At 30.6% G+C, this 23,812-nt stretch overlaps 5 protein-coding genes across 7 annotated transcripts; 4 read left to right on the top strand and 1 right to left on the bottom strand.

Moving 5' to 3' along the window:
- Nucleotides 1-2,013: 2,013 nt before the first annotated feature.
- On the top strand, nucleotides 2,014-9,759 carry LOC145743353 (arrestin domain-containing protein 17-like). The gene is made up of 10 exons (XM_082561293.1): nucleotides 2,014-2,113; nucleotides 7,349-7,473; nucleotides 7,699-7,797; nucleotides 7,879-7,991; nucleotides 8,064-8,168; nucleotides 8,311-8,456; nucleotides 8,600-8,831; nucleotides 8,915-9,059; nucleotides 9,194-9,322; nucleotides 9,391-9,759. Exons 2-10 carry the CDS (start codon nucleotides 7,368-7,370, stop codon nucleotides 9,483-9,485), a joined length of 1,170 nt encoding a protein of 389 aa, XP_082417419.1. The 5' UTR covers nucleotides 2,014-2,113; nucleotides 7,349-7,367; the 3' UTR covers nucleotides 9,486-9,759.
- Nucleotides 3,684-6,205, bottom strand: LOC145742103 (NIPA-like protein 2). Its single transcript, XM_082559863.1, has 6 exons — nucleotides 5,897-6,205; nucleotides 5,482-5,710; nucleotides 5,150-5,295; nucleotides 4,757-4,964; nucleotides 4,422-4,603; nucleotides 3,684-4,275 (listed from the first exon to the last, which is right to left on the bottom strand). The coding sequence occupies exons 1-6, from the start codon at nucleotides 6,103-6,105 to the stop codon at nucleotides 3,936-3,938; spliced, it is 1,314 nt and encodes a 437-aa protein (XP_082415989.1). The 5' UTR covers nucleotides 6,106-6,205; the 3' UTR covers nucleotides 3,684-3,935.
- Nucleotides 9,760-10,293: 534 nt separating the features above from the next.
- LOC145743601 (ferroportin-like) lies at nucleotides 10,294-12,628 on the top strand. Its single transcript, XM_082561603.1, has one exon. The coding sequence runs from the start codon at nucleotides 10,343-10,345 to the stop codon at nucleotides 12,266-12,268; it is 1,926 nt and encodes a 641-aa protein (XP_082417729.1). The 5' UTR covers nucleotides 10,294-10,342; the 3' UTR covers nucleotides 12,269-12,628.
- LOC145743599 (WD repeat-containing protein 48-like) lies at nucleotides 12,614-19,145 on the top strand. 3 transcript variants are annotated; one of them, XM_082561602.1, is made up of 17 exons: nucleotides 12,614-12,713; nucleotides 12,790-12,852; nucleotides 13,052-13,208; nucleotides 13,703-13,915; nucleotides 14,119-14,309; nucleotides 14,426-14,662; nucleotides 14,805-14,979; nucleotides 15,055-15,152; nucleotides 15,377-15,484; nucleotides 15,665-15,761; nucleotides 16,116-16,202; nucleotides 16,348-16,504; nucleotides 16,858-16,945; nucleotides 17,227-17,306; nucleotides 17,661-17,795; nucleotides 18,126-18,219; nucleotides 18,715-19,145. In XM_082561602.1, exons 1-17 carry the CDS (start codon nucleotides 12,669-12,671, stop codon nucleotides 18,808-18,810), a joined length of 2,121 nt encoding a protein of 706 aa, XP_082417728.1. In that variant the 5' UTR covers nucleotides 12,614-12,668; the 3' UTR covers nucleotides 18,811-19,145. The 3 variants fall into 3 exon arrangements, with proteins under 3 accessions (XP_082417728.1, XP_082417727.1, XP_082417726.1); XM_082561601.1 differs by having other exon boundaries at nucleotides 16,345-16,504; XM_082561600.1 differs by having other exon boundaries at nucleotides 14,805-15,152; nucleotides 16,345-16,504.
- A 767-nt stretch (nucleotides 19,146-19,912) lies between these two features.
- LOC145742037 (uncharacterized) lies at nucleotides 19,913-23,388 on the top strand. Its single transcript, XM_082559776.1, has 4 exons — nucleotides 19,913-21,769; nucleotides 22,020-22,220; nucleotides 22,318-22,521; nucleotides 22,895-23,388. The coding sequence occupies exons 1-4, from the start codon at nucleotides 21,607-21,609 to the stop codon at nucleotides 23,302-23,304; spliced, it is 978 nt and encodes a 325-aa protein (XP_082415902.1). The 5' UTR covers nucleotides 19,913-21,606; the 3' UTR covers nucleotides 23,305-23,388.
- The last annotated feature ends 424 nt before the right edge of the window (nucleotides 23,389-23,812 follow it).

Here is a 23,812-nt window from a genome sequence, read left to right as displayed (position 1 = left end):
TTATTATAGTAACGTGTGTATAAATTTATTGCATACATTATCTCATCGTTTTGCAATGTGCTTGTTGTATATTTAAAATGCCATTGCAATATCTATGAAAGGAAATGGTAATCGTTGTAAGTCCTAATAATTAAAACATGCGCATGAAACCATATATTAATTTTTAAAATATTATATTGATTAATACCCATAATATTTTTTAACGTTTTATTTAAACATTTCCTGCCCTTATTTGACTATATATTTATTCAAGTGAAAAAGTTCTGTTCCTTGCTTGCGTGAACCACAAATATGCAAGACTTTTACTGACGTAATTATATGTCAAGTAAAGTAGTTTAAAACGTGTTAAAAGTATATTAAACAATTGACGTAGCACATTTTTTAATTCTTAATTATAATCTAAAAGTTAAATAACATTATACTTAACAAACTGTTTCATATACAAACCTGTGCTTTTAAAACTAAACCTATTTTCCTTAGTTATAAATCCTGCTGTAATGCACTAGTTGGTAACATATCTATACGAACAATTACCAAAGCGTAACGAAGACTATATCTTAATTAAGGCAACTTAAAGATATTTAAAGTGAAATGCCTTAGTAAAAATACCACACTGTTCTGACTTTCACACTGTAAACTAAATGATCGTTTTCGCAAACGCTTAAAAAATGCTGTGTCTCTGTAAAAAATTGTGCCAACGTTTTAAAGTATTTGTTTTCCATGAAAAACTATAATTACTAACATTTGTTGTTTAATAATCAACCATTTTTAAATCGACAAAGAATATTTGTACAAACATCAAATGATAATCCTTTTATCATTTAAATAAATATTTATCAAGAATTTTTATTATTTCTGAGTAGTAATATAGCTATAGCTATAAGCGATATATCGCTTATTTTTCAGTTCACTTAATGCATAAGTACACAATATCAACTTAATGCGCGATTAATAATTAATAATTGCCATCTGCTAACATTCTCCTTAAATCGTGGACAAAATTAATTTGGCAATCGCGGATGCGCTATTATATATGTAAAAATTTTGACGTCGTTATTAAAAATTCTCCCCCATACCAACCGGTAAAGCTATTTAAAAATATGTTAGACTACACAAGAAAACTAGTTTGAACTTTACACTAAAAAAAATTAGTATTTGTTTAAAGTTAAGGAACTAATCTAAAATTGCTTTATACATTTGGTCATAAAAGTATACCAAAAATTTAAAGCCTAATTAACTTTATATATATATATATTTTCCTAAATCTGAATATTAATGCTTCTAGATTGTATTTCTAGACTTAACTCTGTCCCATATGAAGTCGGGTTGCGTATTAAAATAGCTTATTTATAATACAGCTTTTAAATAGACGACGTAACGGAAACGATCAGCTATCATGCAGAGCGTTTTATACTTCAAAAAAAAAATAAAAATAACGAGACACCCCTTGGGAAAAACCCTTGATTTTGTAGTGATCATCAAAAAAAGGATTATTGTCCTTGTCAGTTTGATCCCAGAGGTAATCTTTGTTTTATGACTTAAGAAACAGATTTGAAGAACAAGGTCCGTTTTCATTCAAGTAAATGGCCACTTAAGACCGCGGCTTGCATTCATTAGTTTGCCGTATCTATTCCCTGCATAATGTTGATTTATACAACCCTAATACCAATTCCCAAGCGACCCCCAAACTTAATGAAGGATTTGGAAATCATTATTGACGATTAAAGAGGCAAATATATCGCCGAGAAAGCTTTAATTACAAAACGTAAAATTCGTTTTGAGCTATGGGAAATGAAAACATTAATTTTAATGTCCATTGTGTTGTGCCGAACCGTACGTTCATTAAACTTACGAAATAAAATTAAGAAACCTATAAACTATACCTATTAATTGAAAAAGCCAACCTTACCTTTTACAATGACAAATATTCGTAATTAACAAACAAAAGAATTGTAACCTGGTTACATTAATGAAATATGTTTTCCTAATTTTTTATTAAGTTGGGCTGTACTAGTAGAAATAGTTAACATCAAATGTAATCTAAGAATTTATAAATTTAAAAGTTATTTTTTATTTTAGTTAAATTATTGGACACATTCTGAAAAAAATTTAAGTAAGTTATAGCTGTTTGTTTTATAGTTTTGTTAAATATTAGCAATTTTTAATTTATAATTTAATAAATTATATTCGTGATATATTAATATGGGTATGGGTATATATATGTATATATGTAAATTATAATGGCTTTAATGTCAATGTTAACGCTTGTTGTATGCCAAAAAAATTTTAAGCAGTCATTGTGGAGTTTTTGTTATAAATAATAAATACATAACCTTTAAAATAATAACCTTTAAAAAATAAAATCATCAAATCAATTTTCGATTAGTTTTGCCTGCCTGATGGTAAAAATCTATTTTAGATTATTCCCTGTTCAAAATTATATTGATCTAGTAATTAAACACAAAATATACTAATTCTACAATTAATATTTTTACATGTATGTTTAAAAGTATTTTAGTTATTTAATCTATTTTCAAGGGTTTTATTTGTTTAGATTAGATTTATACCACCGCTTAATAGTTCTGTTATTTTGTTTTTTAGTAAATAATATGCTGTTTATTTATCTACAATAGTAATCATCCAAAACGTCACTTAAATTAAACTTCCAAAAAATTAAAAATGATTTTGTGAGCGTTTAGCCCACGTATTTACATTTATGCTAACTGCTACAGCTAAAATATACCTCTATAACTAAATTACAAAACACACTTTATTGAAGTGTGATTTTGCTGTACTTAAAATATAGATTTTGTAAGTAATTGGAGAGACTTGTAATCTTTTCTTAATCCTTGTTTGTTGTATAGACATCGCTATAGTAACTTTTTTACCTTTCCATCTATAGGTGGTCATTATTAATATCGTAAAGTAATTAGTAGACGTCGGAGCTAATAGATCTGGGTGCAAAGTAGATAGATACAACACAATACACTATCTGTTGATATTGTTTTAAACTCAGACCCTCGGGCGCATTTAAATTAGCCAGAACTTTGATAATACTAAAAAGGCGTCAGGTTTTCCATACTACAAAGAAAACTGGCAATTTTAGGCGATTTTACTTACGTAGAAACAGGTCGCATTCACTAAATTTTATGTGAGTAGATAAAATCTATTCTCTGAATTAACCTGCCAACACTACATCAGGGCATCGACGTTTTGCAACATGAAATAAACATGTATTATCGTAACAAAATCTGCTTTGTTTAAGTTTAAATTTTTAAAATGTCGTCTCTTGTTTCGTTGAGAAGCAGTTTAATTAATATCAGTCCGTCTTTTTTTACTTAAAAACAAATCAAACAATCAATAATTCAAAGCTAAGTTTTGGAAGTGATTTGTTTTACTTGGTATTGCGACGTTTGCATTATTATTAGCAAGAAAACAGTATTCGAATTTTTTTGCAAAAAATACAAACCCGTAGCCGATGAAATGTGGTCGAAATTTTTACACCTAAAATATCGTGTTTAAAAATGACCATTCTCCTAAAGTCAAGCTCTCTGATTTAGTTAGATTAAATTATTTGATAACAAGTATAATATTCGGCCTGGGTTACATTTTTCGTTTTATTTGGTCGTAATCTTCTGCTGCAACGGGTACGAAACAAATGGAACGAAAACAATTGATAGAAACAAATTGTCAAAGTCATAAAAACTATAATTTTTGAGTAAAATTAATTTATTTCACAGTATTTACTAAAACTTAAAGCAACGTAAACACATTAGTAAATAAACTCTCATGTACTTCAAATTTAAATTAGTCATTCTTCAATTTTAAATAAAAAAATTTCAAATAAAAAAAACAAAAAACATTTTGGTATAATTTTACATCCAAATATACTGTTTTTATTGATTGACTAATAGGTAAGCGGACCAATATTTTTTTTAAGTTTCCCTAAAATCAGTAACTTTTGGTTGCACTTGTTCAATTTTTTCTGTACTTTTTAAAATCGAAACCAGATCGGTTAAAACATGTTGACACGATTCTGAATTTCTCGGGTCTGTAGATCGTTTATTTTTACCAACGAGCCTGGTAGTCTCTGTACCGCCACCTACCGGTGGGGTTGTGGCGGTGGATTGAGCTGCAATATCTTCGGCGTCACTCACAGATATTCCTTCAGTGTTAAAACTAGAACTACGCTCGGAAGAATTTGATGTGCCAGTCATCAAACCACTATCAGCGGTCATTCCACGTTTTCTGTACTCCTCTAACCTATACTCCCCTCTATAAAAAATTAGTGTCCGAATTTAGCAAAAACATAACCTATAAATACGATTTTAGTAGACCAGGCCTACACAATATTTACTATTTTAGTAGACAAGATGGTAAACATCAAATTAAGGTACAACTTAGTCCTTAGCCTGACTTACTGATGAGCTATTATGTAGACTCCAATAAACGCAAGAATGCATCCGAACATGAACATAAATATTCGATCAAATCCAACTCCGTTGAATTCTTTATAAAACATAGCACCGGCCAGAATAGCACTTACGGTGAAAAATATGAAATTGACTGGCACGACATCAGAAACATCATAAAGTTGCATAGCCTGCAAAGTAACATAAATCTTGTAATTTTCTAAGCAAGGAGAGTTACTTTCCTTATTTCCTTGGTTGTTAAACTAAGAAAGTCAAAGCCATTATAAAATCAAGCAACATAACTCATGGTCGTCAATCAATACTTGATTAAAATAGCAACTCACCCGATTAAGATATCTAATTTGCGTTGCTGTAGTGATAGGTAAAATAACTAAACAAACCCAAAAAACAGGGTTTAGTATTTCTTGTTTTCCAAGAAAAATTGATTCGGAAATCATTGTGGAAAGAGCCTTGGCTGCTATGATTGTCACAGAGGCGATAACACCAACCAAAAGTAAAAGTACTATCATGTGTTCATTGCCTTTGATGTACCTGTAGAATGGAAGCTGTCAGTTTAATTATATAGAAGTGTGTTTACGGAAGTTATGTCAATAAAATTTATTAGTTGGTAGATATTCATCAATATCAAATCCATCTTTGCTATGTTGCATGATAGGTTTACTATATTTAGGTACACAACACTTAACCTGAAATAACCTTACGTATTTTTTACTTACTTTAAATATAGCAAAACGGCAAAGCCGACGATTTCCAATCCCATGTAAAGTAAAAAAGGCCATGCTTGAAGGTAAAGAATAATTTCCTCGGAAGTAAGGACCGGCCTTCCTTTCACCGAAAAACTGACAAGTATAATAGAACCGACCTAAAACATAACAAATTTTTCGCTCGTTAACTTAATTTAAAATATTCCCTAGGCATAATAAAAACAAATTTTCGTTCAATTATAAAATGAAATATTTATACTGCAACAAAATTAACGCCATACATAAATATATCTTGTCGTACGTAAAATGTTTTTTTTGCACACAGAAAAGTAGTTATTACTTACAATTATAAGTGAAACACCCATAATACTTGGAAGAACAACAGGTTCGCGAAGAAATATAACTGCGATTAAAGCGTTGGAGAGAACAGCTACACAACCAAGGGGTGCAACCAAGGTAGCTGGTGCATAGCCATATGCCATAAAGTTGCCAAGCTCACCAGCAACCATTAAAAACATACCGAGCCACCACCAACGGTCGAAACAGTAGCTCATCCCACTGTCCTGACCCAATCTGCAAATATAAAAAATAAATTGCGTTAAATCAAAAGTAAAACAAAATTACGTTGGACAAAACAAAGAACTTCATCACCCATTTTGCAAGTTGAATGTTTTATCAAAAAAAGTGTTAACTTTTAGTGCGATTTACACCTGTTTTATAAAGGTTCTGTTAGTTTTTAAACTATACATTTGATTTTACCTGTTATGTGCTTTCTTTTGTACGCTTAACGAAACACTGATCAGTAGATTCCCGCTCAACGCCAAAGACATGCCTATCATGTGCCTTTTTGTCCATGACAGAGGCTCAATCGTACTGTTCGTGGCATTAGATTGAGATACGGTTGTTAAACTTAAATTTGTTAAGTCAGATGAGATATGATTGAGGGCCTGACTTACAGCAGTTACCATGTTGTTATATACAAAACGTTATTTCCTGATTGCCCAACGTATTGTTGCAATATGTTAAGTGTTAAGTCACATTTTACTTTACATGCTCGAAAAATATTTTAATCTTTAAAAAAATAAACAAATTACCAGTTAAGTCAACATATACAATCTCGTAACGTAGAGGCAAATACACATTAAAAAGTAATAGGCAATGGTGCTAATTACTTTGTTAAAATGTAATTGCAATTACGTATATAGCTGATCTATTGCTCTAATGTAACACGTTGTCTGATTCAATGCTCATATATCTAACGCACTGTAGTTTTTTATAGTTATCTCGTATATTTATTTACTCATAGCCTGTCTTGTGGCTACTATCTCCAATGCTTTGACGTTTGAATTTTAAAAATTGGATTTGGGCAGGTGGTTTATATGACAACATTTTCTCAAATAAAACAGTTTTATATTATCGACCACCCAAAGACGTATACGTAGGCCTAATTTACTGACAAACTAAAAATATTTTTATATTCGAAGTAGTTTTAGAGTTAAATCTGTTTGCGGTTTCTAGTTAACCAAATTGCCTTCCGTATTTATCCACAAACTAACTACAACCCTGTACCGACTGTTGTGCTGTTTAGTGATGATTAATTACGGCCTGACTTGTTTTCATTTCAATAAAGTTATTAAGCGATCTATCGTTTATGCCTATATAGTTAAATACAATACATACCACCGGATGCTTTTAAATTGCGCATCCAATTGTATTAATATCGATTATACTGTATATACATGCGTCGATTACACTAATCACGGTACTGTATTGGTAAACATTATAACTGCAAAATCGTGATACTTTTTTCTTGTATCTATAGACTGGTTTAAATTTAATAAAATTTCGCTCGAATTGCGAAGCGCCTTAGGGACTTTGCACATACGACTTTGTGTAAAGTTTGGTTGGGTGCAAATTAGGATGTCCTTTCATTGTCGGCCATTGATAACTAAACGCAACGCTTCGTAATTCTAAATACGACCTAATTAAATTTAAATGTCAAATAATAACTCAAGCTAACATATTTAGAATTTTTTTTCCTTAAAAAGGCGATTTTATGATTTTTCTTATATATATATGGGAAGTAGTTGTGAAGTGTTTTACGCTGCGCAATATTGTTTAGTTTCTTTAACGATATACTGTTTATTTAAATAACCTATTTCTAATTATAAACAAAAAATCATCAGTAAAATAATAATTTATTTTTTACAGGTATCTGAAATACAACAAAATGCCGTTAGAGATTAATTTCGACTTCAAGGCTGCAGTTTTTCGTCCGGGTGACGTCATCACCGGTTACGTCACTGTATTCCTTACAAAACCTTTTAAGTCAGATGGTTTGTATTAAAACCAGTCGGTACTTTACTAAAAAATTATGTTTAATTTTCTACAAAACCTGAATTTATTTGTCGTAACGATAACTGTAAATCAAAGTAAAACTAAAAAATAAAAAAGGCAAAACCACATTGCTACAAAATTAAGTAGCCTTGGTTAAGTAAGGCACTTCTAGCAAATTGTAATTTTTTATTGGTATTTGATGTTACCGACATTTTATTTACTAGGTGTTGTATTAGATTGGTCAGGTCAAGCCTACACCAATACTAAACAAAAACTGGAATCACAAGTTTTGTTCAGAACGGTTCAGATTTTGCATAAAGAAGGTTTATGTAATTCTAGTTACTTTTTGTCTGTTTCAAGGCTTTGTAGTTGATATAAATGTTGTTTAACTTTTGAATTTCTAGCGGAAGGAGATTTTCCAAAGGGGGAGTCAAGGTTGGATTTTCGACAGCGATTGCCCACCTCATTACCGCCCTCTTACGTGTCTAAAAATAATCATGCTGGTATAAATTTCAAGGTATTAATCAACAAAAAAAAACTGAATAATAATTTTAATTTTTTAATTTTTTTATTAATATTTAAATTTAAGCTTGAAGCAAAGCTAAAGCTGCCTGGAGGAAATAATGATTTAACAGTAACCACAGAGAAAATGTTTTACGTTGTACCGAATGTGGAACTCACTGAAAATCAAAGGGTAACTTTTTTAAATAAATATTCACCAAGGAATTTTAAGGACAATAAATGCAAGATTACTTCGATAATTATAATTTTTGTTTAAATAAATGTAGTTTACCGTTAAAATATAGTATATATTTCATACCTAAAATTATATTTAGAATCCTGTTAAGGTGAACGAGAGTTCGAAATCTGTTGCTTGCTGCTGTTGGTGGATTCCTAACATCGATATTTTAATGTCATTTGATTATGGTGGATACTCACCCGGAGAAGAAATTAAAATTACAACGATCGCTACTAACAACAGGTTCAAACTACGAGTTTAATAAAATAAAATAATTTTTGACGTGTCTTACCACTACTCTAAAAATTCGTTTTATACGACATATAGTTGTGATTATTGATATATTATCTATAATGTAAACAACAAATAAAATTTATATATTTTAGTAAGCATACAATTAATGAACTCAAACTGGACTTTGTTCAAATTGTGTCGTTCGACTCATCAATTGGTTATTATTATCAACGTGAAGTTGTCAGGAGCGCCAATATGAGTGGTGTTACCATACCTTCAGAAAAATCACAATTCTATTTGCCGTTTCAAGTTATTCGAATTCCTCCACTGCCACCTACATGTGGATACGATTCTAATAAATTTAAATTTAGCTATGTACTGCAAGTAAGTCATATCAATTAAATATGTTATAAAGTCAGTAATTTTAGGTACAAAATGGCTGCAAGTTTTTTTTTTGTTTTTTTAAGCTTTATGTTAGTACTCCAACATTGTATCGCGATATGGTTCTCACTGCACCAATAAAACTGGGAATTTTTCCTTTTGGTACAACGCCACAGCTACAAAATGAAAACACTTTGCCAATACAGGGCACAGTTTTACAAGGCCAAGCAGGTTTGTTAAGAAATTCAAATTAGTAAAATAATAAAGTCTAAGATAAATATAAATAAATACCTTGAAATAAAATTTTAATTACCTAAATACCATAACTCATATTAATTTAATTTTTAAAGCATTGTTTGTTTTAGGAGGCTTGGGGAATTTAACCTATATGACGCCGTCTGATAATTTCTATGAGGTTGTTGATAGTTCAGATGAAGAAGATGGGGTAATAAATAATGCTTTCGAAAATATTTCCCTTAGCAATTTACAACAAGGTAAGTAACACAATATGTAAGTGTAGTTTAGGTGAGCTAATTTATTGTTTTGTTTATGTTTTACCTAGGAAAGACTCAAACTAAGCCAAAATATCCGTTTTATGAACGTCAGAATGACGTTTGGATTGTGCGTTACCAAAGAGTGATAAAAGAAGAAAAATGATTTGTTGTTTCAAGGCTACTTACATTTATGTTGTTAGAAAGGTTTAACATATTTTTCTAATTTCACAATTTTTTTAAGTTTTAATAATGTATATAAACATGCAGTTTTTATTTTTTAAATGTAATTTAATAAATGCTTTATCGGGGATAAAAAAATAATATAAAGTGCTCTTTTAAAAAAGTATCTACCACCTTTACTTCATTAAATTTTGCAAAATTGTAAACAGTAGAATGCTAAGTTTAACTTAATCATTATTGTTTTTTTATTGAACTATCCGACTATTGTGTGTTTATAGAAAAAATATTAATAAAGATAATTTATAGTTTGTTGGATCAGTAACTTAGAAAAATTTTAACTGGCATTATTATAAAACTTGGTTATATTTTTGTTGTTTGTTTGTTAGTTAAACTGTTAAACGGTCTCACTAATTACCACACAGGACTGCCTCTCGCACATGCGATGAAGGACTATAAATTTACCACACAGAACAAAAAATAATATGCAGAAATCGCGTAGACTGTGTTTTGTGTTTGGGGCAATTAAGCTGTAACTGTAAGAGCATTTTCCAGAAAAGGGTTAGGGCTGGGGTTAAAAAAATTATCCCATTGTCCATGTTTGTTTTTTTAATTGATAACAGTCTGACAGTATTCCGAATAAACAGTCGATGCACCTGTGTGGTAAATAGTCACCTTCTGTGCAGTTCTCTGTGATTATTTAACCAGAAAGTTTTGTTACTAACCAACAGATATGTAATATGTTAAAAATAAGATAGAAATAAACTATTAACGTATTACTTTTTAGAATAAAATGGTTAGCTAATTTCTTAATTTTTGTTTGTAAAACATTTAATAAACAAAATGGTGAAAACTTCACTTCTTATTTATGCGGGACATTTTTTGTCATCCTGGGGAGATCGAATGTGGTATTTTGCCATTCCATTATTTTTGTTGGATCTTAACCCTACCTCGTTAACTCTGTCAGCTGCATATGGATTAACTTTATCACTTACTGTGTTACTTTTCGGTCCCCTAGTTGGAGATTGGATCGACAAAAACCCAAGGTTGTACTCTGTAAGAGTAGCACTTGTGACACAAAATTCTGCTGTGATTTTGAGTGCAGTAATACTTTTGCTTAACCGTGTTTATGGTGAACCACATGCAGGGTATAATGTTGTTGTTGAAATAGGTGCAATTTTGTTAGGCTCTATCAGCCAACTTGCAAGTGTTGCAACTGGAATTATTATTCAGAAAGACTGGTTAGTTGTTGTGTCGTCAGGAAAATCAGACATGTTAGCTAATCTTAATGCAATGATGCGAAGAATTGATTTGGCAACTAAGATTCTGGCTCCACTAGTCTGTGGTCAGATTATGGCTCTTGTATCTTTGACAGCAGGAGCTATTTTTATTTGTTGTTGGAATGTTGTTTCTATGATGGTCGAATATTTACTCCTTAAAATGGTGTATGACAGAACACCGGATCTTCACTTCAAGAATCTCAAAAAACATAATGAAGCGGAGCCTAGTGGATTAGAGATGGAAGGGTTAGAAGATGAAGAAGAGGAACAAACAAATGAGGACATGAATTCTGTTGACACAGATAGTGATAAAGCATCATTGAGTTCTCAGGATAAAAAGGTTTCAATCTGGCAAAAAATGTTTGGATTTATTTTAGTTGTTAAAAAGGGATGGAAATTGTACATGGCTCAACCAATTTCTTTACCTTGTTTTGGATTCTCATTTCTCTACATGACAGTACTTGGATTTGGATACATAACAACCTCCTATGCATATAATCAGTGCTTTAGTGAATTTATGGTTGGTATTTTACTAGCTTTGGCAGCTTTAACTGGAATTATTTCCACATTCGCTTTTCCTGTTTTGAGATCAAAAGTTGGGTTAATACGAACTGGTATATTTAGTGCTGTGTTTCAAATGTTAACTCTTATATTTTGTATTTTGTCTATTTTTCTGCCTGGTAGTCCATTTTATGCCTTACCTGTCAATCAAATTCCTAACAATAATATTAATATATCTTCAACTACAACCTTTTTTGCCAATTCTACCCCTACGACTAGTGAACTTTCTACAATATTAACCCCAACTTCAATAAATTCTATGGTCAACACTACCAATAATTTAACCTCACCACTTTCTACATTTAACAATACTGTGAGTATTCCTACGACAGTAACTCAGTATATGCCTGGTAGAAATTTCTCTACAGACACAACATCTATAAATACTTTTAATCAAACCGAATATGGAACAATTTTCAATACTTCTAATTTTACAGCAACTATAAGCAACTTGAGTACAATGTCAACAATTACTGCTATGTTTAGTATGCCAAATACCACCGAAATTTCAAAACCTGGTTCGGAATTAATTATCAAGTGTTTGGAAAATACTGTTCGGCCTGTTTCTTTTCTGTCCCTTTCCATTCTTATGGCAGCAATAATTCTAGCTAGGGTTGGATTATGGGGGTTTGATCTTACAATTACTCAACTCATACAGGAAAATATAAAGGAGCGTGAAAGGGGGATTTTTAATGGGGTTCAAACATCACTCAACAACCTGATGGATATGCTTCAATATATTTTAGTTCTGGTTTTTCCACGTCCAGATCAATTTGCTATCTTGATTATTTTGTCCTCCATTTTTATTTGTGTGGGTTACATGCTTTATTTTATTTACGCGAATAGAATTAGGGGCCATTTATTACCTCATTGTAATGGTATGAAGCATAAACCTGTTGTTGTTAATAACCAAGATGTAGTAACATAAATTTAACTTTACTTTAGTATTTTTCCTAATTTTAGTGTACTGGTGCTTGTAATTTATTGTTGTTTTAATTTCATTTATTTTTGTAAATAGTCTCTGTAATTATGCAAATTGCTGAAGTGTTATTTTAAAGTTTATTGAGATTGTGTTTTTGCAGTTAAGTTTGTACATTTTTTATAGTTAATTAGGTTTTTTAATTATTTTCCTTTATTTTAAAAGGTGTATATTAATTGACATGTTCCTTACTGATATGTAACATATTTTTATTAATTTAAAAGGTATCGGTACATTGTAGTTGTAACTCTTCACTCTGCCATTTTAAAAATTCAAAATTCATGTTTTTTTTGCAATTAGTAAAGAGACATAGGGATATTTTTAAATTATCAAAATGTAAATTTCGAAAATGCACCAAAGAAGAGATAATGGTGTTGTAAGGAGGAAGATACAGGTAATAAATATTCTTAAAATTATTTAATTGTTTTAATTTATATATTTCAATATATATAATGTGTATTCTAATTTAGGTATCTTATGTAATTAGAGATGCAGAAGAAAAATATAATCGGTCTGGTGTTAATGCACTGCAGGTAATATTGAACCATAGTAAAATTAAAAAATAGTTTTATTTTATAAAGTGCTAAATTTAAATAACATTTAAAACCATGGGCTAGTTTTAGATTGAATTAATCTTTTTATTTTTTGGAATTTACTGTTCCATTGTTAATTTAAAATTACTAAAGTTCCATTAAACAAGGCAAAATTAAAATTAACTTCTTTATATTTTAGATTGATCCGCAGTCAAATAAACTATACTCAGCAGGTCGTGATTCAATAATTCGAAAATGGCACACGAATTGTGGTGATAATGATCCGTATGTTACTTCCATGGAACATCACACTGATTGGGTGAACGACATTATACTTTGCTGTAATGGAAGAACATGTAAGTTTAGTATATATACAAGTCTTTTGAATTACAATGTTATCTATCTTTCTGAATTTTATAAGTTTTTATAAATTTTTGTATTTGAGTAATATTAATTTTTTCTAAGGAGCTTCGACAGTTTAACTTATTAAAATCTAGTTAATGTTTAATCATTTATAAAAAGTTTATATATATAATAAACATAACATTTATGGTCTTAAAGTCAGTAGTTTAAAATTTAATACCATAAGTAAAAGGGGCCTAATTTTTTTGGTTAGTATCAAATTGAATTGTTAATTATTTGTCATTATAATGTGTTTTTAACCAGTATATTTAAACCTATGTGTTATGTGTCAATATAAAAAGTGTAACTCATTACTTTTAAAAAATAAAAATAATTCATAGTTCTGTAATGGACTTAGTACTGGTTAAATAAAATGAATAAATCCTTAAACTTTTTATTGTTTAAAAATTTTGATATTTTTCAATCATAAATTAATTTTCTATTTTAGTAATATCAGCTTCATCTGACACTACAGTCAAAGTCTGGAATGCCCACAGAGGTTTCTGCATGTCTACGTTACGCACACATAAGGATTATGTTCGGGCCCTTGCTTATGCTAAACACAAGGAACAAGTAGTTAGTGCAGGTCTGGATCGCCAGATTTTTATCTGGGACGTCAACACTCTTACAGCTTTAACCACAACAAGAAATACAGTCACAAGTAATACCATTTGTTATAAAGAGGACTACAAATGTACCTAAAAAGAGCATAACATTGTGTATTAAAAGTGTTTAAAATTGGTATAAATATGTATATCTTTACTTTAGAATTGTGATATATTTAGCTTAAATTTCTAAAAATCAATATTACAGTTTTCTTGTTAAAATAACGTCTCTATCCTTTATAATCAAATTATTTTACAGCCTCCAATGTAAATGGTTGTAAGAACTCGATCTACAGTGTAGCTATGGATGAAAGTGGTTCAGTGTTAGTGGCTGGATCAACTGAGAGAGCTTTAAGGGTTTGGGATCCTAGAACTTGTGAGAAAAGAATGAAGCTCAAAGGGCATACTGATAATGTAAAATCGCTTATTATAAATCGAGATGGAACACAGGTAAATGGATTTTTTTTTATTTAAAGGATCCACACAAGTGTTAGGTTATCTGGAAAAAAACATAGTTTTAATTGCAAAAACAATAAGCTCTGTGACATTTTTTTATATATTTTCAGGTACTTTCAGGTAGTTCAGACGGTACAATCAGACTTTGGTCTCTCGGACAACAAAGATGTATCGCAACACTGGCTGCTCACACCGAGGGTGTGTGGACTATGGAGGCCACGCAGGATGGAAGCAATTTCAGTCAAGTTTACTCCTCTGGTAGGGATGGAAGAGTGATCTGCACCGACTTTAAAGATCCGGACTTCTCCAATTATTTAGTATGTGAGGAAAATGGATCAGTGTTAAAGGTATAAAGAATTTAAATTCATTTTAAATTGTAAAAATAAATAATAATAAAGGCTATTTTAAATTCCATTTAAATTATTGTTTTTTAGTTACTTTGATAAATTATCTTCTAAAATATTGCTTTTAAAATTATGTGTATATTAGCTTCAGTTGGATGGTAAAAGTCAACCAGAACATTTGTATTGTGCCACTACCAACTCTTCGATCAATCAATGGCCTCTTCAATTAGCTGAAGATATTGATATTGGGGGTATGGGGGACATGGGTGATAGATTTTGTGAAATTTCTTATGCCAAAAATCCAACCAATACCATACCAGGTAGAGCAGGAACCAAATTAATTAAAATATTTTTGCCTATATGCAACCAAGCTTTACCAAGCTTGTTATGTTTAGGTGGGCCAAGTATAACACAGTATAAAGTTCTTGCTGATAAGCGTCATATTTTAACCCAAGACACTACCAACAACTTGGCCTTATGGGATGTTTTGACTGTAAGTAGTATAGTTAAAATCACTACTTATTTATCATTTAATTTTATAAAAAGTGTATTATAAAAGTGTATATAAAATGTTTAGTTTTAAATTGTCATAAGGTGTATAGTAAAATGCACACTAGATTTATTAAAAATGTTACATTTTAATTTTTTTTAATACATATGTAAGCTATATATATATAATAATTTAACATATAATTGAAGTGGTATGTTGTTCTGTAGGCCAGGAAGTCATGTGATCTAGGTATAGGTGACTTTGAAGAGGAAATAAAGAAAAGGGAGAAAATTCTTTATGTGCCAAACTGGTTCAGTATTGACCTTAAGCTTGGGGTAAATATAAAAATATATAGGCTAGACTCAAACTTAATTTTTTATAATTTTGGGCAAATTTAAAGATATTAAACATATTTGAGAATAAAGATTTGCCAAAACAAAGAAGTTTTTGGATGATAATTTAAACAGTCCTATCATTAAAAAATAACTTCAAGAGATAAAAAAATTATGTCTTAGATGTTAAGCATCCACTTGGAGGAGCGAGATTGTTTTTCAGCTTGGATGACAGGAAGGGATGTGGAGGGCTTTGATGAAACTGATCCTGTTACAAAAGGTTTAAAAAACTTTAAATATTTAATTTTTTTATTTTTATGTTTTATAAGTCTGCAATTTATATTTTTTTATTTGCGTTGATTTGTCCTACTATGTAACCTAGTTGGTCGCATCACACAGTCGGCATTTTAACTGTCATAATAAAGTCACAACCCTTATTTTTCCAATATAATTTACCTTTGCACCACAAATGAAAGTTTTTTATTATTTCGTAGGCCCATAAATTGGACATACACATATGTATATATATATATATATATATTACCCACTAAGCTTCATTATGTATAAATAACTAGTTTACCAACTGTGTTTTCAATAATTGTTACAATTAATTTGAAATACTGTTTTGTTTTAGTGAATTATGGAGGGTTGTTACTGCATGCCTTATTGGAACATTGGCCTGAAACTCATGCAACAAACATACAAAATACTGAAGAGCCAGGTTAATATACCCAACAAATAAGCCCATTGTGTTTACTAAAATAATCACTCTTTATTTTTATTTCTTGTTAGAGTGATATTATAAAAGTTTAAAGTTTGATAAAACATGAAATCAATTTTTTTTTAATTTTTTATTATTTTAGAAGAAGAATTAACTGCACCAGGAGAACAGCAACCACAACAACAACCATCCCAGACCAATCAAAACCAGAAGAAACCGGGTCTGGGTGGAAACCAGTATTTTAAAATACCATCGCATACCCCAGTGGTGTTTAGTGAAGTAGGGGGGAGGACATTGTACAGGTAAAAAAATACTTTGCTTTTTAAACTAACTTATATTTTCACAGTATTTAAAAAAGTTTAACATTTTTTTTTTAAATTATTTTAACTATTGTTACAGTTATTTCTAGGCTGTAATATTTATGCTTACCAATTCTTTTTTTTGAGCAAAATTGGGACACTTGTACTTAATGGTTCTCAGAAAAACTTGTGACCCTACAAGCGAGAATTAGGGAAGTATTGTGAAGTAAAAAAAAGAGTTAGCCAAGACCAAAAAGTACAAGCGTTTTTCTGAGAACCGTAAAGTACAAGTGATCCATAAAATAAAGTAGTCATTTTATTAAAATATGTATTAGTTTATTTATTTTACTTACTAGATTGTTGTGTGGGGATGCTGCTGGTGATGCTGAAGGACTATTATTAAGGGATACTGTCCCAACATGGGTACTACAAACTGTAATCGAGGTAATATAACTAAAATTAAGTAATTTGTACAATTATATTATGTCAATAAAAAAATTTTAACGAAAAGGTTACGACTCTAGTTGAAAAAGGGTAATTAAAATTAAAAACGTGTTTATAAAATGACTGTATTACCACTAAACAATAAATAATTCTATATTTTTTAATTAATTTTAATTGAATATTTATGTGTTTATCTTTGACATTTAAAAACCTGAAGCTTTAATCAATCTAACAACAAATCAAATCTATTTTTAAATCTCGCTCAATTTTTTTTTATCTAGAACAAAATTTCTTCTGTTTTCGTGAAGTTATCTTTTTATCTGCAACCACATCACACTTCGGGCCTTAAACCAGCCAAAACGTGAGTATTTGTTCGAATCCGACTTGTTATTGCAGTGAGTAATTCTGCTGGCAGCAAAATCGCCCACGCGTTTTAACATAACCGATATAGTCACGTGACTGTAAATATTAATTGTTAGTATCGGCAACATGTTGACTCGTTTTGAAATATGACATCAAGTTTATTTTAAATTTCGCATCCGATGTGGCTTGTTTTTAACAATTTGAGTATTTGTTTTGTAAACAAAAAAATTCTATGTAATTTGCACAAAAAATCAGGTTATATTTACAGTATGCATTTTTTAATAAAGTATATACAAAAAATACTCAAAAATATTAAGTGTTTTTTTCTTAGTTGGTTAAATTTTTTTTATAGGGCGAATAGTAAATTACTAGCGAACGACATGTTGTCAATCTCAAAAGTAATGGATCACGTTCACGAGAAAATAATTTGTGCGAGCGACGATTCCTCGCAGTCCTCAACTAACGGAACAACACACCCCTCTGACAAGTAAATTTAAAATTTTTGTTAAAGTTTTTTTATGTAAATTTAAAGTCAAAATATGTTAATTACTTTCTTTAGATTCCTAAGCTTAAAATAGCCACAGTATAAGTATATCGTTACTTGTATTTAAATAGCTAAAAGTTAATCTAAAAATCTTTTTTTTTGTTGTGTAACTTTTAAACTATTTATTTTTATTTTGTTAATCAACTTATTAAATTCGGTCGAACCATATTAGTCACGTACCAAGAAAAATAATTTCATATATCCGTTTTTTTGAGAAGGGTTTGCCGCAATAAAATTAGTAATTTAATTTGTTTATTTTAATTTTGAATATAGAATGGACTCGGAGACCACTGTACCTTGTGAGCAAAGTAGTAAAGAGTCGTCTAACATTGCTGATAATAATATTGAACTACTTTGCTGTGACCAAGTATGTATACATTAAAATTTAAATAAAAAACAAAATTTTGAATTTTAATTTGGATTTTTTTACCCACTAATTACTGGTTGCAAATTTTTTTTTCAAAAATTTACTTTTCTATTTTTGAAAAAAATTGTTGTAACAATTTTTTTTAAGATTTAGGTAATATTTTAAAAGTTAAAAATAGACTTCATTTTCGCTACAAAAATAACCTCTTATACTTTTGTTACGAAATATTTGCCCTGCAATTCAACAAATAGTTGTTAAAAAAAAATTTTTTTTCCGAAGAATTTGGGAAAATTACAGTAAACTTTTTGTAAAGCGGAACTTAAAGCTGTAAAATTTGACAAAATCTTTAAAGCTTTTTAATAACTCGTTTAAATTATGCAAATAAATTTTAGGCAATTTTCAAATTTTTTTTTTATGATATAAAATCCATTACGAACACGTAACTCTGCCCATAAAATTTTAACATATGTTCTGATAAGTGGTTTATCTTTATAGATTCTACAGCCAGAGTGGAATTTAAGGACAGTTAAGCACTTGATTTGGAAAAGCGGTAACGACATGATATTACACTACCGCCTTATAAAAACTTGACAACGACTTTAAAATTCACTCAGTTATGTCGGTTATTAAAATCTAGTTCCTGGACAGTTAAGAGCAAAAAGTCCCGTCTATTTATTTCTTGTAATGTCGGAAAACACCGAGAAAAAAATTCTAAAGCAGCCTTTTTCGGAATAGTGACGGCATTTGTAAGAACACATGCCAAGAAAATACCCCCTTCTTATTTGCGCAGCTTACATATCTGCTTAACGACGTCTTTAATTAAATAAACGAAAAAAAAATCAAAATCTATAAAATGTTTTTTTTTTTAATTAAACGCATATGCCTTCGTGCAATTTATCGTGATATTTTTAAATATATGGTATCGAAATTTAATTGTGTTGGTTATCGGATTGAGAAATAGAAAGGCATGTTTAAACAACTAAATACACATAACGTTATTGAAATAAGGCAAACGACTAAAAACGGAAAATTTTTCTAAAATTTTTTGCCGACTACAAATTAGTTAAATATATACCACAGTAATTTTCCGTAGCAAAATTGAACACAACAAAAAGGTACGATTACGTGTTTGTATATAAAGTTGCAAAACGAAATTGTTGTGCACGGTTGATTTTTTATGGCTTGGTAAGTACCGGTAAGCTTTGCACGAAGACGAGTTGCTTAGTTGACTGCAAAACATGAATGACATTTGAATATACAACTTGACGAGCGTTCAACTATTTTAGACCACTTAATAATGTACACATCAATTTTATAAATAGCCCTATAGTAAATAAGTTTACCAACTAGTTTTGGTTAAATTTCTTAACAAAAGGTTCCTACTTTAAAATACTGTATTTGAAACTACTAAATTTTGTGTTTTTTGGTTCTGTTAAAGTGATCGTTTTAATTTTTAATAGTATAGTTTAATAACCACATCACGTTACTAAGAGTCATGTTAAATATTTATTTATAGATTGTTAACCCCCTTTATATGCGTGATTCATTTCGGTGGAATTACGAAAGGGTGATATCCAGGGGGATTTTTCCTTTAAGTAAGTTCCGCCTTTAAAACTTCTTAAACAAGCTACTTGTGTTGTAGTTGCGTTTTTTGACAAGTGCTTTAAAGTCACAAAACTAGTTTATTTCAAATGTCAAATATATGTATATATGGGCCTGTCTCGCCTATGAATAGACGTTTAAAAGACAATTATATCATGAATCATTTTGCCAGTGCAAGTTTATGCCAGTCTGACTGGAACGACTAGAATCCCCTTTTCTGGAAAGAATATAAGACCATTTTTTAATGGAAAAGTAAACCACTGTGGTATATCAAGTCTTACACGTTCTAGTTATATTGTGCGTCATAAGTCTATATATTTAGAAAAGGAAATACATTAGCGGTGTATTAAAGAGAAACGTCGACATTTAAGAGATAAGAATAGGCCAGGCAAAGTCTGATCGTATAAATAACTCAACAAGTATATATTTAAAACTGGGTATTAAAAAATCGTTTCTCCGACCGCTTAAATTTGTGTAATCTGTCCGACTGCGTGGGCATTATTAACCGCAAGTTAACTTAGACTGTAACCCACGCTTTTGCTATTTGCAAAACATCTAAATACCAAACTTTACCTGCAGTTAAACCACCTACACTGATTTGAATTAGCAAATATATTTGTTGACACACGTGATTGTTTTAAACAATAGGCTACACAGTGACGTAACGACTGGTGCTATTGTGCAAATACGATTGCGCCAGACTAAGGAAATTACCTATAACATTTTTCCGTTAAAGGCGATACCCTCAGTTTTGTGCTCTTGCTGTTTGCCCTTGAAATAATAGAATTTTTTTGTGCACTCGAAACCTTAAATCACTTCCTAAATTTAGGTTATGTGATTCCCCTTTTTAACAATAATGGCCATTATATAGAATAGACCAGCTTAATGATTTATTGTAAAAAGCCGAAAGGTGAATTCCAGCCTATTTAAAACCTCGCATTGCAGGCTCCGCTGTAGTTATAACTATTTATAAGAGGTTGACTGATTGGGTAAATTTATTAAATAAAGATAAAAATTTTTACATCATTTGGGATGACCGTTTTAAGCGTAGTGCCAAAAATAGCATCGGAGTGTTACTTTAAATTAGTAAGCTAGGTTAAAAGACTGACGAAAAGTATTTTGCTCCCCTAGACAAGATAATATTAAAGATATATCTTGGTCGAACTAATTTAGAAGAATTTGCTGTTCAGCCAGTTTTTAGACCGGGTATTAAAAATAGCCGTTACGTTTTCACCTCAGTTGACTGGAACGCTGTATAAAAGATGCATGAACACAAAGTTTCGTTGTAGTATCAGGCCCAGGGCCAAATTATGCTCAACTAAGCGACATAGAACAAATAAGATATTTATGCTGTAGCAGAATTTATGCATGAAATTGATTTTTTTGACGAAGTTCGATAAAAAGCCAAGATGTCCACTGCTAGATTAAAACGTGTTCTTTTTTAATTTGTTGAAAGAAAATCGTCGTAGATTGCATGTCAAGTTTGTTTCAATGTTGTCGGAAAAAATTGACAAAATAAATAAGTCTGGCCGCAAAACTGACATAACCGTGTGTATACCTTTTTAAAAATTTACAAAAGACTTTTTTTAAGGTTACACGAAAGATTTTTAATAAGATTTCTAAAGGGTATTGTAGTTTTTAGATTTTTTAAAAGGTTATAAGATTTATTTTAATTCGGAAAAGTTGTAAATGTTAATTATCGCTTACAGAATAACCAAAAAAATAGCCAAAAAAATACCTTAGAACTAGTTTTTTTAATATAAGATTTATTTTATTCACTTTTAGATGTCGTCAATTAGTTTCATTTGTGTATTGGTAATTTTTTTTGTTCTTACCGTTTCTGGAATGCCAAAGGAGCCACGAAAGACATTACAAAGATGTCCTGGTGGAAATCATTTCTTTAACGAAGATAAAAAAGAATGCAAAAAATGTTCAATTTGCCCTGCTGGTATGTGTTGTCATTTTAATGATAAAAGTTAGCGGCCTGATTCAAGATTTCGAAATATTATCGTGACGCGATTTGTTTAAAAATAATCGTTTTTAGATTATCAGTTTTGTAGTGTAAACTTTGGCTTTTAACACGTGTGTCTTGGTACAACACCATAGGCTTTCTTTCACCTTTAAAAAATAGTGAAAATTTTATAAAATATATTTTTAGGTAAAAAAAACTTGTGCTCACCAAAACTATTTTTTTACAGGAAGTGGCGTACAAGTCCAATGTAAAACTGACAATGACTTTACTGACACTCTTTGCATGAAATGTCAACTGGGGTTAACGTTTTCTTCTAGAAAATTTTCAAGGGGAGGCCGCTGCCAACCATGCACGCAATGTGGGGGTCAAAAGGTGTTAAAGCGTTGTACCGTGAACTCAGATACAAAATGTGGGGCTTGTCCAGACGGTAAGAGTTATACCAATATGTATATGCTTTGATTATCTAATAATGTATTTAAAAGAAATAATATTTAAATTTTCATTTGCTTTACTTTTTTCAATAGGATCTTACTGGGATTCGATTTGGGCCCAATGTCGACCTTGCTCATATTGTTATGAAGATGGAGGCCGTGTGCCCAAAGTAAAGGAGTGTATTAAATCAACAATCCCACAATCTTATCAATGTGCTTTATTACGTTCCCCGCCGTACCCTGTCCCGCCTTTACAGTCAATTAAAACTCCGAGTGGAGAAACAGTGTTTTACACAGGTACATTTAATATTAGCAATAATTAAATATATATATATATAGGAAACAAAGTAACGTTTTCATTAAAACCTGATAAAATGCCTTGTTAGCTTTAGAGTTTTGTTTAAAATAAGCTTTTCATAAGCTATGTACAGTGTGCAATGACTCTGCAATGAAGCATCTAAATATTGTATGTTTATGTTTAAATATTTCCGTAAACGCACGTTTTAGTAAAGCTAGACATTCAATTTTACCACGCGTTTTTTTATAATCTGATAAGGCGATTAAGCATGCTGCACAGTGCTCCTTAATAGGAATACGTGCGCGTATCATTTTGTCTTATCATATTAAAATCGCGACTTATGCAACCACCTAATCAGCATTTTGTTTACAGAGAAATACCCACAAGATACGTCCTTAAAAACCACAAGTTCAAATCCAGATCGTTACGAAGAATTTCTCGACTTATTGTCTATTGAAGAAACCAGGCAAACTGATTTGTTGGCGGGCGACTATCTTAAAAATAGCGCTTCTTTAATTACAACTGGCGAAAAGGACTATACATATACCTCTACTGATTCTTTTGATGCTACTAATGATGGGTTAACGTTCGAACAAAGTGGCAACAAAGCAAAGTTTATAAATAGCGATGATTTGGTTATAATTGTCGTTCTTTCAAGTTTGGGGATTTTTTTACTTTTTGTCATAGCTTTTGCTTACCGCAAAAAGAAGAAAACCGACTATACAATTTTAAAATTTAAATCAAACTCGCCTACAACTAATCGAACAGAACGTGACATTTAAAGTACAAACATAACACTTTCTTAATTGCCTTCTTTGCCATTTAGGTTTATATATAATATACTAAACCCTCTTTGGACACTGTGATTGTTGTCTGGTATAGATTTTTTGTATATATCTTTAGCTTAGACGCGGAAAGGTCGAATGCGCAACCTAAACATAAAATAACATTAGTTATTCCGACCCAGTCTCGAGTTGTTTCTGGCAGTTTGGAATGTTATAGATAATAATTGCCTGATAACTAAACTCCTGATTAAATATTGGCTTAAGAGCAGTTTATACCGTTTTTAGCGCCTTAAGGGCGCTAAAGCATGAGATCACTGGGAATCGAACAAATGACCTCATGTAGTGTAAAAGTGTTTTGACCAATACATCACGCTGTGGGCCATAAAGTGGGTAAACCATGAAGTGGTTATGATTTATTTGTACATAGTTTTAAAATAAAAAAAAAAACGCAACACCAGATACAATATACACTTTTGTTACATCGTCAGTTTTTATTTTATTTATA

The sequence above is a fragment of the Corella eumyota genome, chromosome 2 (genome assembly GCF_963082875.1).
Source record: "Corella eumyota chromosome 2, kaCorEumy4.1, whole genome shotgun sequence".
Taxonomy (NCBI): domain Eukaryota; kingdom Metazoa; phylum Chordata; class Ascidiacea; order Phlebobranchia; family Corellidae; genus Corella; species Corella eumyota.
This window is presented reverse-complemented; position numbering and strand designations above follow the sequence as displayed.

Excerpts from the sequence above, each read along its gene's own strand:
- LOC145742103 (XM_082559863.1), bottom strand. The coding sequence starts at position 6,105 with ATGGTAACTGCTGTAAGTCAGGCCCTCAATCATATCTCATCTGACTTA. Across the intron at positions 5,711-5,896 it reads CAAAAGAAAGCACATAACAG|ATTGGGTCAGGACAGTGGGA; the intron begins GTAAAATCAAAT and ends TTATATTTGCAG. Across the intron at positions 4,276-4,421 it reads GTCTACATAATAGCTCATCA|AGGGGAGTATAGGTTAGAGG; the intron begins GTAAGTCAGGCT and ends AATTTTTTATAG.
- LOC145743353 (XM_082561293.1), top strand. The coding sequence starts at position 7,368 with ATGCCGTTAGAGATTAATTTCGACTTCAAGGCTGCAGTTTTTCGTCCG. Across the intron at positions 7,992-8,063 it reads ATGCTGGTATAAATTTCAAG|CTTGAAGCAAAGCTAAAGCT; the intron begins GTATTAATCAAC and ends TTTAAATTTAAG. Across the intron at positions 8,832-8,914 it reads AATTTAGCTATGTACTGCAA|CTTTATGTTAGTACTCCAAC; the intron begins GTAAGTCATATC and ends TGTTTTTTTAAG.
- LOC145743601 (XM_082561603.1), top strand. The coding sequence starts at position 10,343 with ATGGTGAAAACTTCACTTCTTATTTATGCGGGACATTTTTTGTCATCC.
- LOC145743599 (XM_082561600.1), top strand. The coding sequence starts at position 12,669 with ATGCACCAAAGAAGAGATAATGGTGTTGTAAGGAGGAAGATACAG. Across the intron at positions 14,310-14,425 it reads TAAATCGAGATGGAACACAG|GTACTTTCAGGTAGTTCAGA; the intron begins GTAAATGGATTT and ends ATATATTTTCAG. Across the intron at positions 17,307-17,660 it reads GGCCTTAAACCAGCCAAAAC|GGCGAATAGTAAATTACTAG; the intron begins GTGAGTATTTGT and ends TTTTTTTTATAG.
- LOC145742037 (XM_082559776.1), top strand. The coding sequence starts at position 21,607 with ATGTCGTCAATTAGTTTCATTTGTGTATTGGTAATTTTTTTTGTTCTT. Across the intron at positions 21,770-22,019 it reads ATGTTCAATTTGCCCTGCTG|GAAGTGGCGTACAAGTCCAA; the intron begins GTATGTGTTGTC and ends ATTTTTTTACAG. Across the intron at positions 22,221-22,317 it reads ATGTGGGGCTTGTCCAGACG|GATCTTACTGGGATTCGATT; the intron begins GTAAGAGTTATA and ends TTTTTTCAATAG.